This window comes from Nicotiana tabacum, chromosome 24 (genome assembly GCF_000715075.1).
Source record: "Nicotiana tabacum cultivar K326 chromosome 24, ASM71507v2, whole genome shotgun sequence".
NCBI classification, from domain to species: Eukaryota; Viridiplantae; Streptophyta; class Magnoliopsida; order Solanales; family Solanaceae; genus Nicotiana; species Nicotiana tabacum.
In genome coordinates, this window is record NC_134103.1 from 112,511,179 (window position 1) to 112,528,249 (window position 17,071).

The following is a 17,071-nucleotide window of genomic DNA, read 5'->3' on the forward strand; positions in this document are numbered from 1 at the left end:
AGGAAATCATTGGTCAACATGAGATTGGGAGATATGAAAAAAAATAGATTACATTTTAGTCCACATTAACATGTTACATGTCAACTCATCACTCAACCTAAAATTGAAAGGACTACATTTGATCCTCAAAGCAAACTTTAGAAATGAGTTCTCAATTTGATCCTCAAATGTCATCATTTAATAACTGAAAAGTGAAAACTTAGTATAACACTTGCAAGCTGCACCATTGTGAAAATCATTCATTGAACTAAGTTATCAATTCAATATCCATCACCAATGAGAAATGCAAAAATTGGTACTATCAACAAATCATTATTGGATTGAAGAAAAAACAGATAATTATTGGAGGGTACTATTTACCGTTTTTTAGAAACTCCTGAAGAATCTAAAGCAATTGGCAGTCTGCAAAAAGATTATGATAAACTGATTCAAAAGGTCACTAACACAGAAGTTAAAATGTCCAAAAGACTATCTATGAAGCCTTCAGTTTATCATGAGCAAGCATCAAGCTTACAACCGTTTGCACCATAACTACATGAACAAGTTTTTTTAACCTTTCCCTCTTCACTCCATAGCCACTACTCCAGCAGGAATACTTGGGAACACTTCTTTGAATGATGCTAGTTTTCGAGCAAATGAAGATACACTTCAGTCTTTCCAATGGATCCTTATTAATCCTACAACGTGCAAAAATCACCCGTAAGAAATGGAACGATCTAGTTACTGGAGCAATGGGAATCATGGATTGCACCATGGTAGTCGGGGCGAGCCATTAAATTGGCTCACTCTACTGGGGTGGGGCCGGGGGGAGGGAGAAGGGGGAAATCCAACAGCCTCCTGACCCTTTTCCAGGTGCAAGCCAATTCAACTGTTATTCCTGCTCCTAGTTCTAATATAACGCAGTGTTATCAAAGGCGAAAAGCGCAAAAAAATCTCTAAGGTCCGTTGGGGCTTTAAGCGCAAATAAAGCGTGGCCTTTAATGAAAAAAGGCGCAACTAGAGAAAAAGTAAAAATATGTATATGTAGTCCAATACTAATAATTATAAGCATGAATAACAAATATATGGACAAAGAAATTGGAAAAAATTTACGAGAAGTGAAATATCAATTGTTTAATGTCGCCTTTTCAGGATTACTATGCCTTAAGCCTTGATGCGACACTAAAGCGCACACAAAGCGAGGCAAAGCGCTCAACATGTTTTGAGCCTCGCTTCAGGGATTAAACGCGCCTTTGACAACATTGATATAAGGTACTAATTAATGAAAATAATCCATGTCAAACAGACTATATGAATCAGTGGGGAGCGCTGGAGTTCAATTACAGTAAGTAGTTACCTAATTGTCATAGAAGCGGGAACGACGCCTTCGGGAACTGTACCACAAAAAGAAGGATGAAGGAATAAGTATGGTGAATCAGACTGAATAATGACAAAGACACTATGCAAATTGGAAAAAAAAGCAAATCTCTTTCATATGGGCCATTTCTATGCTTCAGCAAATAGCAATGCTTAAATCAAACCAGCCTTTTGATGACCCTTATTGGGTTCCCATTTCTATGGTTAACTGTGTCTCATCCTTTATTAGTCAGAAAGATGAAAAACAAAATGCCATTAACTCACCATCTAGGGAACACAGATTTTTTATTTTTTAATTTTTTTTTTTGCTACATACTAACGATAAAATCAATTTTCGCTGTCTTACTATTTTGGCACCGTAAATGCTTGGTGAAAACAAATATAAAACTTGAAGTCATATTTAACACTCCATTTTCTTCCCATATCAATTCTTTATAGTTCCCACAAGGAAATTAGTATTAACAAAAAAGTAAAGGTAAGGAACTAAGATTCAGTCCATAGACAACAATCAAATTCTCCTAAATAAGCCACAATTGCCTGCGATCAAATGAAGCTAATTTGATTGTAGATGCCAATGATTGACGCTCAAAATTCTTCGAAAGCTCTAAAACTTGTGAAAGCCAGAACACCACAATTAAGGACAAAGAACATTCACACAGAAGAGTCCAAGTTTGTAAACTCAATAATAGAAAAAATGATGGTGTCCAAGCATGAAATCTGGTGATACACAGGTATAATGTATACAGTATCCACACAAATTGGCTGGTCACTGTAATTAGACAGAGGAGAAAAAGTAATCCAAAAGTTCCTAAGATAGGAGTTCGATACTGGAGTTCATACGCACAGAATGAGAAGTTCAAACAGTCAATATGTATTTGTAAGCATGCAAATGAGACAATCTAATTAGCAATCAACTGAAAGACTCAGAAAAGTTGATAAGAATTATTAAAAAGGAGAAAGAATATCTAATGCATCAAAATGTGTGAGTAAACTGCTCAGAAAACATATGATGTGGAGTGCAGTTCGTTAGATCCTCACTTCACTAGAAGCAAACAAAGGGATCTGGTGAAGGCCAAGACTACACAAGGAACCCATCAATCTAGAGCATGTCGCAATAAAGCTTGATTCGAGGTGGCGTCTAATAAGAGAATAAAGGGAGCAAGGTTTCCACAAATCATAGCGGACCAAATGAGAAAAGGCTGGAGCCTTCGGAAATTTGTGGGGCCACATAGACCCTACACCAGGGAAAAAAGTTTGATATGAGATACCACCAAACTTTGCATTATGTTTTAGAAATTACACCCGGTGCAGCTTTTCGTTAGCACCCCATCTCATAGGATTAGTTGCGTGGCTGGACAGCTAGAGTGGTAGTAGCTCCTGCTCCATTACCTTCACCCCCCATGACTGAGGTGGTAGCTACGTAATGAGCGCTTGCTTTTCTTCATCATCATACTTGATTGAGAAGCGATAAAAGACATATATGCACACAAAGTTAAAAGTCTACAGTTCTCACATGCTTACCCTATGGCATGTAAACTAGATGTTTGGATATTTCTTAATTAAAACAGAAAGTTCCATATTTTGCTCAATCTTATAGGTTGCGAAAACAAGGATACCAACTTGAGGAATATCGAAATAGCTGAGATTCACAATAATGGATTCTCACAAATCATCTCCGAGAGAGGAAATTTCAAGTATCTTGGGTCAGTAATCTAAGAAAATTGAATAGGATGTCACACATCGTATCGGAGCGGGGTGGATGAAATTGAGACTCGCATCCGGTGTTAAGTGTGATGAGAATTTGCCACTAAAACTTGAACGTAAGTTCTACAGAGTGGTGGTTAGACCGACTATATTGTATGGGGTTGAGTGTTGACATGTCAAGAACTCTCATGTCCAGAAGATTTTGTTGCTGAAAAGAGGATGTTAAGATGGATGGGCGGGCATACCAGGTTTAAGATTAGGAAAGAAGATATTCAGGAAAAGGTGGGAGTGGCCCCCGGGGACAACAAGATGCGGGAGGCGAGGCTAAGATGGTTCGGGCATGTGAAGAGCAGAAACACAGATGCCCTAAATTGGGAGGTATGAGAGATTGGCTTGGTGGGTATGAGGAGAGATAGAGGTAGGCCAAAGAAGTATTGGAAAAAGGTTATTAGGCAGGACACGACGTTGATTTAGCTTACCGAGGACATGAACTTTGATAGGAGGGAGTAGCGGTCGAACATTAGGATAGAAGGTTAGTAGGCAGTCGAGCATTTTTCTTTTTCTATCCCATATCGGTACTATTAGTGTTAGTATGGTATCTTTCTTATTCTTAAATTGCTATTACTACATGTTGTTTTGATTGTTATCTTTCGCTTCGTTTTCTTAGTATCTTCTTCTTGTTGTTGTTACTGCTAGTGGCCACTGCTTCTTTTCATCTTTTCTTGAGCTGAGGGTCTATCAGAAATAACCTCTCCGCCGGGTAGGGATAAGGTCTGCGTACACACTACCTTCCCAGACCCCACTCGTGAAATTTCACTGAGTTTGTTATTTGTATGAGCTTAAAACAAATGTAGTGCATAATGTAAATAAATAAAGGCTGATATATAAAGAACTTACTGACCTGCGACTATCAGCTCTTCTCCCTGAGAGGCCAGCAGCACTTACAAGCTCATCATCAGTCTCGTCAACCCCATAATCTACATATTCTACAGATGTCACAGAACTCTCGTCAGAGTTAGAAGCATCATAACCCAAATGGCGGTTTCCTCTTCTTGTATTACTTACTCTAGATCTTCTTCTGTTTCTAGACGTCCTAAAGTTATTAAATACCTGATACAAGATACATGATGTCCACCAGTTCCCCTGCGCTGAAGGGAAGTCCTCAAAATCATCTTCAGAATTATCATTTCCATATTCAATCACATAATCACCTAAAACAACCCCTCGGGGAACTTCTGCATGAATAGTACTCAAGACATCTATTATTTCAGAGGACTGCTGAAAATTTTCCCAGTCAACCTGTCGAGCAGGATCTATCTTCGCGGGACATGCATGAGGGTGGGCAAGTTTAGCATGTTTGTGAAGTTCGAAATAGGTGCCCGTAAATCGACATTTATCCTCTTCACAACAGCGTTCCTTGACATCGAGATGTATGCGAGCCTTCTCAACAACAACCCATCCAGTAACTTCTCCCCTACACAAGGGGCAGGCAGGCCAATTGTTGGCTTCCGATTTTATCATATCTTCTCTCTCGTTGGATGTTGAAAGTAATTGTGACCCAACTATCATCTGATGTGCTTGTTTGAAGCGTTCTAGACAGTTGGAGTGCAAATGATCTGTGTCACACAAAAAGGGCCTGCAACCCTTCTCATAAGATGAGCACTGGAGGAGAACACCATTGTGAGGGAAGTCCAAGCAAATGGGACAAATCACATTATCCCAGTTGGTATACAGTTCCACCTCCTCCATAGAGAACTTTATCATAGCCACTTTCAGTGTGAAGTTTCAATGATAGGAGAGACTAAAAACCAAGTTCCTGTCAGCATGCAGCATCTCCCTTCCTCTGGTCAGGATTAAAGAGAATCGAGCTAAAAAAAAAGTGAAATTATGCAAACAAAAGCAACGGTAGAAAATGAGTAAGCAACAAATTTTCACTAAAAACAGACCTGAATTAATTCTAGGTCAACGGCGAGATAGAAGAACAAGCATATATCAAAACTGTTAAGCAAAAGCCAAAAAAAAAAAAAAAAAAGTGAGAGAAGAAAAGCTAATCAAGTGAAAGCTATTAAAACTCCAAAGGCAGACAATTGATTCATCACCAAATAGCAACTTATCTCAAAAAGAGCATTGAAAATATAACTGAGTAGAGTTAAAGAGACCCTTATATGACTGTTCTAGAGAAAATGCCATCAATACATTGTCCCTTTCACCTCATAAATATGCTCATCATCAATTCATCTTTGCAATAGCAAGCAACCAAAATAATAGTATGGAAAAGCTTCCGTAAGAAGATGCAAGGATTGATTTTTCATAAGAAGATGCAAGTATTTAAAAACATCAAACGATCATTATTGAACACAAGAACTCTTGAAATTTGCTGCCTTCCTTCTTCCATATATAAACCAGAGAAGCAGAAGCATAACAAACTGCTTTTGACTCTATACTGCATACATCCATCAAAAATGATTAGAGCTATTCTTTCCCTACCAAAAAGTTCATACAGTATGATTCCTAGAGATGCCTCCCAAACTTTAGGAATGCAACATCTTCCATAGTACCTCATGCTGAAGAAGAAATTTGTAAGTCATTTTCATTTTACTTTTATCCTTTTAGAAATTAACTATTTAAGTTGAATCAGTTGGCTAAGTTCTTCCATGGTGATTGCCATGTTTAAGTACGACCATTTTGGCAGAGTTGCTCTCCAAAAGAACTTGCAACCGAAAGGGTTGTAACATGGAGATCAATTTCTAATAATAGAATTCAAACAAGAATGAATCACATGTTAGTGGATATTCAGAGAATGGGTAAAGTAAAGGACGGAGCTTTAAGTTCTTCTAGATTAGAATAATTGTGACCCAGTATGGACTTTAGATCTGAGCACAATCCATCAACTAGTCGAACTCCATAACACAAATTTAGGCACCAGTTAATGGAAATAGATCTTGCCCACCGATTTGGCCAAAACTTGATCTCCCTTCCATCCCCGAGCTTGAAGTTGATGTACCAAGAAAAGCTTCCCATCCCTATTTATTCTTTCCAACAGATTCAGACAATGAGATGCAAGAACAGATAGCACAACCGAATCCCGTTGTGCAGTTCAACAAATGCAAATCGTGATGACCTCCACCTATATCAGCGTTGCTTGATCATAAGGCCTATTCCCTAAAAACCCTAATAGCCAACTCCCTTATAAATTGGGTTGGAGGTGTTCCCTGGTCCAACAAAAGATTGAAACCGTACCTCATGAATTGCTTATCACTATATAATGCAAATTTCTACACATCGTATATTATTCACGGAGATGGGGAGATTGATGAAGATGTCACACATCGAATTGGATGGATGAAATGGAGACTCGCTTCCGGTGTTTTGTGTGACAAGAAGGTGTCACCGAAACTTCAAGGTAAGTTCTACAGAGTGGTGGTCAGACCGACGATATTGTATGAGACTGAGTGTTGGCCAGTCAAGATCGCTCATGTCCAGAAGATGAAGGTAGCAGAGATGAGGATGTTGAGATGGATGTGAAGGCACACCAGGTTAGATAGAATTAGAAATGAGGTTATTCGCGACAAGGCGGGTGTGGCCCCTATTGAGGACAAGATGCGGGAGACGCGACTTAGGTGGTTTGGTCATGTGAGGAGGAGGAGGAGCACAGACACCCCGGTGAGAATCTGTGAGGTTACATTGGAGGGCCTACGGAGAGGTAGAGGTAGGCCAAAAAAGAGGTGGAAAGAGGTGATTAGGCAAGACATGGCGCAACTTAGCTGACCGAGGACATGACCCTTGATAGTAAGGTATGGAGGTCGAGGATTAGGGTAGTAGAGTAGGTAGTCTAGAGTGTTCTTAACAGTAGTATCGGCACACAGTCTCGCTTTCTGTAGGTAGTAGGTTTTTATTGACTAACCGTTGTTTTTTTTCATTGTGATCACCTTATTATCTTGTTGTCTTTATTCTGCTTTTTATATGGCTTTTGGGCTGTCCCTTCTTGTCTATATTTTCATTAATGTGGTGCTTATGCTTTCCTGAATCGAGGGTATATTGGAAACAAACTCTTTATCCTCACAAGGTAGGGGTAAGGTCTGTGTATACACTACCCTCCCCAAACCCCACAGTGTGGGATAATACTGGGTATGTTGTTGTTGTATATAATGCAAATTTCTACCTTCGCGAAGACAAATGGAAAGGGCCATCTTACTCACTGGTGCTTCACTTAGATCATTTAAGTGTATGAAACATATACTAAAAATTAGAACAAAAATAAAACCTACTACCTCTTACCTCTCACCTCTCACCAACATAGGTATCAGGTAAGATTTAGGTTGATAGGAACAAATCATCTGGTGGCTTTTTGCCTCCGATAAGATTTGGACCTAAGACCCAATTTATCCACTCTCTATCTTTCAATTTTTTGGCTTCCTCTTATCTCCTCTCACCTCTACGTAAATATCAGATTAATGAAGACTTCAATATAATATAAGGAGTACTCATTTTATTCCTTTACCCTATTTTCACCATTTCAACAATTCATAGAGCAAAAAAAAAAAAAAAAAAAAAGAAAATCAAAACTCAAAAAGGTGTGCTGAAAGACCAAAAATTTAAACAGGAAAGTGCTTTAAACAGATAAATATTAGCATCAATAAATCAACAAAGACACCCATATAAATTAATATCAAAGAACACCCAAAAAATTTGACCAAGACAATATTCACTTATATGAAAAAAGTCAACCCATAGAATTCGAAAATTAAAACAGAAAATGGAAACAGCGATGGATCATTCAAAACACCTATAGAGCAAAAGAGTAAAAGATTTTATGGGGACGAATCAAACCTGATAAATTTTGGAAAGTAATCAAGAGTACCCAGAAGAAGATTGAAGAGAGAAATAGAATAATATGAATTTATATGTTGATGAGAGATGCTGAAAAGAAGCAAATGAAAATGAATAGAAAAGTCAGTAAAGTTTTACAATGTAAGGTTTTGTGTTTATATTTTTCTTTCTTTCTCCAAATCCATTTTGATCTAATCTAATTAGAATATACTTAGTCACGTTTTTTCCTTTCAATAGTAAACTTCGTTATGTATTTATTTTAGTGAAGTTGTCAACAAAAGCTAAAAGTTGTGGGGTGCCAAATTAACAATAGTCAACCTTCTTTGGGTCATCTTGTCAATAACTAAGACAGAATTTCTTTTAAATACTTATTTTTGCCTCGTAAGAACTATAGTTGTTATCTTTTTCTTATTAGTCTGTTAGCTCAACTAATTTGAATTCATGCTGCATACGACCCATTTAGACGAAAATATTACTTATCATAAGTTAATCTATTCTTATATTTGAACGAAGACCTCTAATAAAAGTGTCGATAAATTCCGTTCGTCTCCCCAGACTCCTTAATGGTAGAAGAAGTCCTAACAAACACAAGCGACGCCTATCCAAAAAGCTACGATTAACCAAATTGTGTATTTGGTAATCGAAAACAACCGGGTAAAGAAATGGTCGTTGATATCTAACCAGAAGTTGCTGTAAAAAAATGGCCAAAAATGTGCAACATAAAAGAAGCACGACACCAAACCACAAGAAAAGAGATATAGCGTTAATTGTCATGACCTGCCACATCATCATGCCACGTAGGTGCCATTTGGCATATATTAATATCATGTGGAAGTTTACATATGAAATAGACTAGCATGTGTGGGAAGGTTCTAGAGAAATATGAAGATTTCTCGTGGAAGACCTTAGAACCCTATGAAATTGCTAGGAAGATCCTTAGAAAATTCTAGCTATGTAGAATATTCTAGAGAAGGAACCTACTTGTAAATAATAAGGGTCTTGTGTATAATTATTATTTACTCACTAGCCCCTATAAAACTAGTATATGAAGGGATTATTCATTTGTAACTCATTAAGCAAAATAATCAAGTTCTCTACAATAAAAAAAGCTTCATTTGGCAAATTTCTCTTGTATTTCTTATCTAACATTCCCTTAGCGATCTTGAGTGTAATATTTTAGGTTGACTTGGCACAGCAAGAACGTGAGCGAGTTATGCAAGATAGTGAGCGAGTTGTCAAGTGCTACACGTGTACTTAGTTAACGACTAAGGACGTGACAACGTGGTATTAGAGCAAAGTTTATGACTAAAGGAATGTTAGGAAGAATATAAGAGATTGCTAGAAGTAAGCTTTGTAGAGAACGATGGTCGGGATTATCATGGGCGTGGTACATGCAAAAGGGACAAATGTGAAAATACATAAGCAAAAGGAGTATGGCGGTGCACGGGACGCACGCGAGGTGGGCGACTTACTTTGGAGGATGGACAAGTACTTTGAGGTAGTCAAGGAGGATGACGAAGTCGTGAAGGTACGCAATGCCTCAATGTACTTGACCGAGGTTGCCGCTCTGGGGTGGCGTCGAAAGTGTGCCAACATGGAAAAAAAGGTCTATGCAAGATTAAGACATGAGACCAGTTCATTAAGAAGTTGAAGAGCAATTCTACTTGATGATGTAGTGTATGAGGCTAGGCGGAATCTAAGGGAGCTCCGACAGACGACCACAATTCAGGAGTATGTGCGCGAATTCACTACCTTAATGTTGCAAATCTCGTCTTTGTCCGAGGAAGATTCCCTCTTCTATTTCATGGATGGGTTGAAAAATTGGGCAAAGCAGGAGTTAATAAGACATCAAGTAGCCAACGTGGACGAGGCCATAACGGTAGCCGAGTCGCTCGTTGACTTCAAGATGGATCCTATCAAGTCCAAAAAAGGCAACGCCGAGAGAGGTGGGGGAGATCATGACAAGGACAACGGGAAAAGTATAGCCGAGGTATACAAGGGCAGTGGCAATGGGCCATCCCATAGCGGACAGGGGTCCAAGGGAAACGGCAAGGGGCCGAAAAATGGTAGCGAGTACGTGCCTAAAGGAGGGTGCTACTTCTGTAAAGGATTACATCGCGCAAGTGAATGCCCAGAGTTGGGGAAGCTTGCAGCAATGATCGAGAACTTTGCTCAGGCACACAAGGGTGACACAGGAGGAAATGCCTGCATTGGGTGCATTGGGGATATGCGCTTGGAATCTAAGCCGAAAGTAGGGGATTCCAAAGCCTATCTTGGCGCCAAGCAAATAGAGCATGGTGGTGGCAAGAAACGTTGGAAGAACATAGTTGAAGAGGATGACAAGTTACAAAGTGATGGCACGCTATCGGACTTAGACGAAGCACCAAGTAGAGGGGTCAAGTTTGCTAGCAAGGGTGGGACCACAGATGGCAGCCAAATAGAGAGTGGAAGCATAGACCCGATGCTTGAGAAGCTGCTAGACTTGGTCGAGTCATGGGGAGATTCAGGCCAAGAGCAAGGAGAGGCATCCGATGGGCGGAGGATCGAGGCCATCATTGCTAGCCATCCAAAGTACAAACGGAGCAAGAAGAAAGGTGACCAGTACCTTGTGACATGGGAAGGCAAACCGCTCCATAGGATATCATGGCTAATGGACAAAGATCTTCGGCGACTCCAAGGCGAGGTGCGTGCGTACGTGTCGATGCTTTGTGCCGAGGGCGACACAAAATTGGGTGGGGATAGTGTCATGACCCACCACATCATCATGCCACGTAGGTGCCATTTGGCATATATTAATGTCATGTGGAAGCTTACATATGAAATAGACTAGCAAATGTGGGAATGTTCTAGAGAAATATGAAGATTTCTCGTGAAACACCTTAGAACCCTATGGAATTGCTAGTAAAGTACTTAGAAGATTTTAGCTATGTAGAATATTCTAGAGAAGAGATTTACTTGTATTAAGGGCCTTGTGTATAATTATTATTTACTCACTAGCCCCCATAAAACTAATATATGAATGGGTTATTCATTTGTAACTCATCAAGCAAAATAATCAAGTTCTCTACAATAAAAAAAAGCTTCCTTTGGCAAATTTCTCGTCTTTTTTTATCTAACATTCCCTTAACAACCTTGAGTATAGTATTTTAGGTTGACTTGGCACATCAAGAACGTGAGTGAGTTGCGCAAAATAATGATCGAGTTGTCAAGCGCCGCAAGCACCGCATGTATACTTAGTTAATGACCAAGTACGTGACATAATGCTATAAAATGGGCCATGAGATAAAAGGACGCAGTGGCGCTAGAACAATCATAACTCTTGAAGTGTCACTGCATTGGTCATCGAAATCATAAAAAGAGAGAAAAATACCAACCAAAAAAAACTTTGAAATAGCAAATATAGCTTGAGTAAACGATAACTACTTGAGTCTAATTTTCCAACACAACAGACGGAAAAAAAACATTCAACACAAAACATTTAACATTTCTAACAACAGGAGGGATCAAGAAAGGAAAATTCGAGAGCCAAGATCTAATTCAAACAATTCATCCTTTTTAATTCCTGGAGCAAAAACATAAGAGCATTATAGAATCAATACACCAACACGAATGGTTATGTAAGATATCACAACGCAAACCAGAAATATAAATATGACTGGGGAAATACACAAGTTGGAACAATAGAAATCCAATCAATCTCCAAACTATTGCAAGGCTAGCATTAGTTTGGAAATGACTAATATGGTATATTCTTGGGGAGGTTACGGATGACATTGCTTTTCATGCCAATCTTATTGCGCATAACCTCCACACCAGACTTATTCATGGCCTTCAACACCTTCATCTTAACCATGTGCTCCCTGGACTGCACTGTTGCAAGACCCATGCTTCGGTACCTGGAAGGAAATGGTTTTGGCTCAGATGACAGTTTGAAGGAAGATGACGATAATGGACGCTTTTGAAGAAGTCAAATACATACCTTGCGGCTAATGCAGCACTGACAGCCACATCATTGATCCGCGTAGGCCTCAGTTTCTGTCGGTAGTAACGCAAAAACTCTCTTGATCCAAGAGTCTTAACAGATCTTCCATCATCGTTTCTTGTTGTTATTATGAGCTCAGATCCACCACTTCCAAGTTCCACACTGTTGCCCGTGTCATCCGATAAAATGAGCTGCTTCCCAGTTTCATCCACATAGCTACGAGGGAAGAGAAGTCTCAGAACCAATAACAAAAGCTATAGAGCTTACTAGTTACAACACACATCCTACCTAAAGTACTTCGGAAAAACAAATCTACAAAAGGTATAGTACTTACCCCCCCACATCCTACCCAAATTACTTAGAAAGCAATCTTATTAGAAATCATACCTGCTGCTATAGTCGTAAAACTCTTCTAAGTCAGCTTCTTCTTATTAGAAATCATACCTGCTGCTATAGTCGTAAAACTCTTCTAAGTCAGCTTCTTCTTCTTCATCCCCATCACCATAATGCACTCTGCAATGACTTTTAGCTTCCATATGCTTCCGAACTGCTTCTAAACTGCTGAAAGGGTGACATCTGTCGTTGCAATACAAGCACATGAAATCCCTTTTAACCTGAGCATGGAAAAAATAAGATTGTGAACACCGCAAATAGTTGACAAAGCCTGGAAAGAAGATGAGAGGAAACATATTCTACCTTGAGACCAAGATAAGTCAAGAACCCTTTGGGATCCTTCAGATACTCAACATCAGGTATGAAGAATCCATGCATCTTGTGCATGTGAACCATGCAGCTCTCTATGGTCTTGTGTTCTTTATCACACACGAAGCAACATGATGGGTCTAAGTCTCCAATGTCTTCATCAACATCACTATCTTCATCCATATTGCCATTAGATGTATGCTCGTTCATCTTTAATTCTGTTAAAGAATCAGTGGCTTCACTAATCATCTCTTCTTCTGGATCAACTTCCTCCCACTCACTTTCATCACTGTCATCACTTTCCTCACCATATTCTTTTGCCTTCCGTGAAGTTCCATTCTGAGGGTGGCGTAGAAGTGGCTTGATTGTCACACTATTCTCATCATGATGACCTGGTTCTTGAGAAGCGCGCGCTAGGTGACTTTTAGATTTCAGATGCTGAGCATGGGCCTGGGAACTTCTATACCCTTTGCCACAAAGACCACAGCTATAGATCAACGGAGTTTCACTTAACTTTTTCTTCTCTTCTGCAAGTGCAGATTGTCTGGCTAGAAAAATATGCTCTCTCACTCCATGAACTCCTGCTATCTGAAAAAACATGTACAACAGCAAAAACATCAATTCTGCATACTTACCCATGAAGCAATCCCTAACAAACTATATGGAAGAGATTCAGAGACAGACATAGACATATATAGTCATCAATCCTAAGCTTTGATGAATGATACGTGAACTGAAGTCCCTAATTTGGTAGTGTTCAGCTGAAAAATCTCAATTGGACACAGGTTCCTTTACCAGACTCAAACCTCTTCCTGGCCCATGAAAATAATATGTAAAGAGGCCAGTGATATATGGGATTTTGGTTACTATAACAAAGATATAAAAGGAAAAAAAATCATAAGAAGCACCATATTAGTAGGTATAATTTCTACAATAATCCACTTTTTTATGACTGAGAAATCCGTCTAGAGCCGACCCTTTGGGCCAACCGCAGCCTCCGAAACTCGGGGATGATGGGGCCCCCACTCGACCATTCTCCATTTACATACCAGAATAAGATCACTTGGCAGTTGGCGCAGGGCTCGATTTGGGACCTAAGACACAAATCTCTCAACCTTTGCCAATTGAGTTAATCCCTGGGGGCAATCTTTCTTTTTATCAGGTGAAATCCACTTTTTGCTTTCTTTTTGATAAGTTTGATCCACATGCTTTTCCGCAACAGCAGATTGTATAACTGTATTCCTGAGCTTTTGGTTTCTTCAATTACTGTACAGTAGTGTGGGAAGGGGCACAAAATATATCGAATGTACCCCTCCGGTAAGATATTGTTTATTCAATGAACAAGAGAATGAAAGAACCACGGTCAGTCCTAAAAAAACAAACTAGCCAGAGTTAAAGAAAGATGTACTAACAGGAAAATTAAATTTAACTTCCCATTTTTCTATCACCAAGTAAAGGTTAAGAATATGTCATTTTCCGACAAAACCAAACTAGAAATTTATCTTTTGGGTTAAAAAGAAAAAGAAGAAAATGATGTCTAAGACACAAGACCAATAGCCAAACTCTTTCCATTCTTTTTTTTTTAATATCCAAGAAATCCTCAAAGACCAACTGGAAATGGTTTGGAACTTGATGGATAATGGGCCTGCAACTCTACCCTTCTCCACTTTAATACCAAGTTTTTTGTTCCTAACCAATGTATCATGCTCTACACGCTTACCACTGAACCAAAGCTCTCAAGCACACTCTTTTGATTCAACTGACATTTTTCTTCCCAACAGTCTAGAGATGCACTCTAATCTCTCGGTTACCATTCCTATTAGATTCTGAAATTCAACAAACATATCTCCCCTTAGTATCAATGTCCTCTATAAGTCGTCACTTCCAATCCTCTGGCCTCTCAGTTAGCATTCCTGTTAACTGGCATGCTATAGCTCTTGTCAGCTACCCTGAAAATGAAAAATGAAACTCATATCCTCAACTCTCTGAATTCTTAGTTCATGGTGACAACTTCAACCCTTCATCCTTTGGTTGTCTGCCCCCCTTAAACGAAGGCGCAAAAGCAATGGACAGCTTTCCCAGCTGAGGTAGAAAAACTAGTTATCTACACTACAACTTGGAACAAAGTCCAATTTTGGAGGGAGATAACAAGTATTCCCTCTGTCCAAATTAATATGACCTTCTATCCTTTTTAGTAAATGACACTTTTCTATATTAAAAATAATTTACTTTTAAACTTCTCATTATACCCTTTATGGGATGATTTATAGCCACTGAAATATCTTAGACCACAAGTCCGTCTTTCCTTTTTAGACTATGTGCCCAGTCAAACATCCTCTGATTAGTGTAGTGGCCAAGGGATTCAAAAACTGCTTTAGGTAACAAGTTCAAACCCTAAGTATGACAATCTAGTAGGTTTTTTGAATCCCCTTCCATAAATTCCTGACTGCCCCACTACCTTCATCCTTTGGTTTCTGCCCCACACCCCACCCCCACCCAAAACAAAGAAGGGGCAAGAGAACGGCGTAGCTGTTTCCAGCTGAGGCAAAAAAGCTAGCTAATATTTTTTCCAACAATCTATACCTTGGTGGATAGCAAGAATCAAATGAATTAGTCAAGGTGCATACAAGTTTGGCCAGATATAACTGTTGTAAAAAGAGAGATCGCAAGAAGTATGAATTAGTATAGGTGCATCCAAGCTGACCAGACATTACTGTTGTAAAAAGGGGCACTAAGCGTTCCCCCCTACAGGAACGGCGTAGGTTAAATCTGCATAATCTTACTTATAAAACGTTGTACTCACCCAATCTAATACACGATAAAGGGCAATTAATACATAGAAATCAAATTCACAAGCGATTTTACATTTGTTTTTTTTTTAAATCAAAAGGTGTTTTCAGCAATACCTTGCGTTTAAGATTGTAGCGGTGCCATTCGGATTTGTAATGAAGTTTTTGCTCAGTATCGTCAAGAAATTCCTTGTCACAAGCGTTGCAAGATAAGCCTGGCATTTTCAAAATCTGATTCAAATGGCGTTTTTTGTTGGCTTCTTATTCTTCTTTATATACTTAGGCAGCGCGTAAGGGTTTGTGTCACAAATGGCTTGCGGGAGCAGGTTTCGGTCCAATGAAATTTAGGCCTAATATCAGAAAGTGCCCACATCTTCTATTTATTTTAAAACTAGTTAATTTAGCGCGATCATAAAAAACTAAAACATATTTAAATCAGTAAACAGATAATCAATCTCTACTAATAAAAAATTTCTTTTACGATTTTACTATAAACTATTAAAATGTATAATGACATATGAGAATTGGTAAAATTACATTAACAGTGAAAAATCTTTTACACAATTAAAAGTTAAATTTTAATCTTTACTCACATAAAAACGAAAGATCTAACTTCAGATAAAATACCTCGCCCTTCGTCTAATTGAAGTGAATCCTTCATAGTACTATAATACTCAACTATTTAAGACACGAAAAGAATGCTTTAAATAACAACTTAAAAAATTAAGAATAATGAATCCAATTTTTGTCTTACTAAAATAGTATATAGGAAAAGGGAAAAAGAAAAAGGAGATGATTATTAAAAATTCTTTTACATATATAGAGTAGAATGTTCCCTAGCTAAATTGATTTATTTGTTATTTACTGCTTCATCCGTTTTAATTTATATTAACCTATTTTCTTTCTAATTTGTGTAAAAAAGAATAATCACTTTCCTTATTTGGAAACAATTTATCTTTATGCAATGATTTATAGCCACACAAAATATATGTGTCTCATTTTACACCACAAATTCAAAAATCTTCTCTCTTTTTTTAAACTCCGTGCCCAGTCAAATGGGTTCACATAAATTGAAACGGAGGGAGTATATCATACTATTATGAATGTTCATAAAAACCCGAAAAACCGAATCAAACCGACTAACAAACCGATACTTTTTAGGTTTGGTTTAGTTTTGGTTTTAAATTTTAAAAATCGATTAAATTTGGTTTGGTTTTGGTTTTAATAAAAAAATAACCGAAAAAAACAAACCAGACCGACTATAAAAGTAGTTATATAAATTTATTATTATACCTATATATATGTATATTTTTATATAAAGTTTCTGAAATTTTATGGTACATATTAGTCATTTGTATTTTTAGTCTAGTTGTTTGTTATTATAATAATCTAATTCTTTGCATTCTAGTTTGATTGGTAGTTTTATTTTGCTAAGTACAAGAATTTATTTCATGTTAAAAATAATTGATTTTTAATTGAGTACTTAAATTATTCATCACTATTTGAGTCAATTATCATCAATATATCTTGGTAAATGATAGATTTCTCAAAGAGCAATTAGTTTGATAGTGTTACGTTGAAAATGTAGTAGCCGGAATATGCGTTTGGTAGTGTATGTCTCATATTTAAGAAAAAACCGATAAATAACCAAAAAAACCCGAAAAACTAACAAAAACCGAATCGATAAAAAACCGACTTAATTGGTTTG

The 17,071-nt window shown here is 38.1% G+C and overlaps 2 protein-coding genes across 7 annotated transcripts; both read right to left on the reverse strand.

Moving 5' to 3' along the window:
• Positions 1–396: 396 nt before the first annotated feature.
• LOC107780170 (uncharacterized) lies at positions 397–8,118 on the reverse strand. 6 transcript variants are annotated; one of them, XM_016600695.2, is made up of 5 exons: positions 7,891–8,118; positions 5,007–5,058; positions 3,962–4,903; positions 1,337–1,373; positions 397–677 (listed from the first exon to the last, which is right to left on the reverse strand). In XM_016600695.2, exons 3-4 carry the CDS (start codon positions 4,822–4,824, stop codon positions 1,337–1,339), a joined length of 900 nt encoding a protein of 299 aa, XP_016456181.1. In that variant the 5' UTR covers positions 4,825–4,903; positions 5,007–5,058; positions 7,891–8,118; the 3' UTR covers positions 397–677. The 6 variants fall into 6 exon arrangements, with proteins under 6 accessions (XP_016456181.1, XP_016456176.1, XP_075103261.1 ...); XM_016600690.2 differs by lacking the exon at positions 1,337–1,373; XM_075247160.1 differs by lacking the exon at positions 5,007–5,058 and having other exon boundaries at positions 7,891–8,109.
• A 3,305-nt stretch (positions 8,119–11,423) lies between these two features.
• LOC107780169 (cytoplasmic 60S subunit biogenesis factor REI1 homolog 1-like) lies at positions 11,424–15,707 on the reverse strand. The gene is made up of 5 exons (XM_016600689.2): positions 15,481–15,707; positions 12,569–13,162; positions 12,317–12,486; positions 11,870–12,088; positions 11,424–11,786 (listed from the first exon to the last, which is right to left on the reverse strand). The coding sequence occupies exons 1-5, from the start codon at positions 15,583–15,585 to the stop codon at positions 11,627–11,629; spliced, it is 1,248 nt and encodes a 415-aa protein (XP_016456175.1). The 5' UTR covers positions 15,586–15,707; the 3' UTR covers positions 11,424–11,626.
• Positions 15,708–17,071: the final 1,364 nt, after the last annotated feature.

Excerpts from the sequence above, each read along its gene's own strand:
- LOC107780169 (XM_016600689.2), bottom strand. The coding sequence starts at position 15,585 with ATGCCAGGCTTATCTTGCAACGCTTGTGACAAGGAATTTCTTGACGAT. Across the intron at positions 12,487-12,568 it reads TGACTTATCTTGGTCTCAAG|GTTAAAAGGGATTTCATGTG; the intron begins GTAGAATATGTT and ends TTCCATGCTCAG. Across the intron at positions 12,089-12,316 it reads TTTTACGACTATAGCAGCAG|CTATGTGGATGAAACTGGGA; the intron begins GTATGATTTCTA and ends CTTCCCTCGTAG.
- LOC107780170 (XM_016600690.2), bottom strand. The coding sequence starts at position 4,824 with ATGATAAAGTTCTCTATGGAGGAGGTGGAACTGTATACCAACTGGGAT. Across the intron at positions 678-3,961 it reads AGAAGAGCTGATAGTCGCAG|GATTAATAAGGATCCATTGG; the intron begins GTCAGTAAGTTC and ends TGCACGTTGTAG.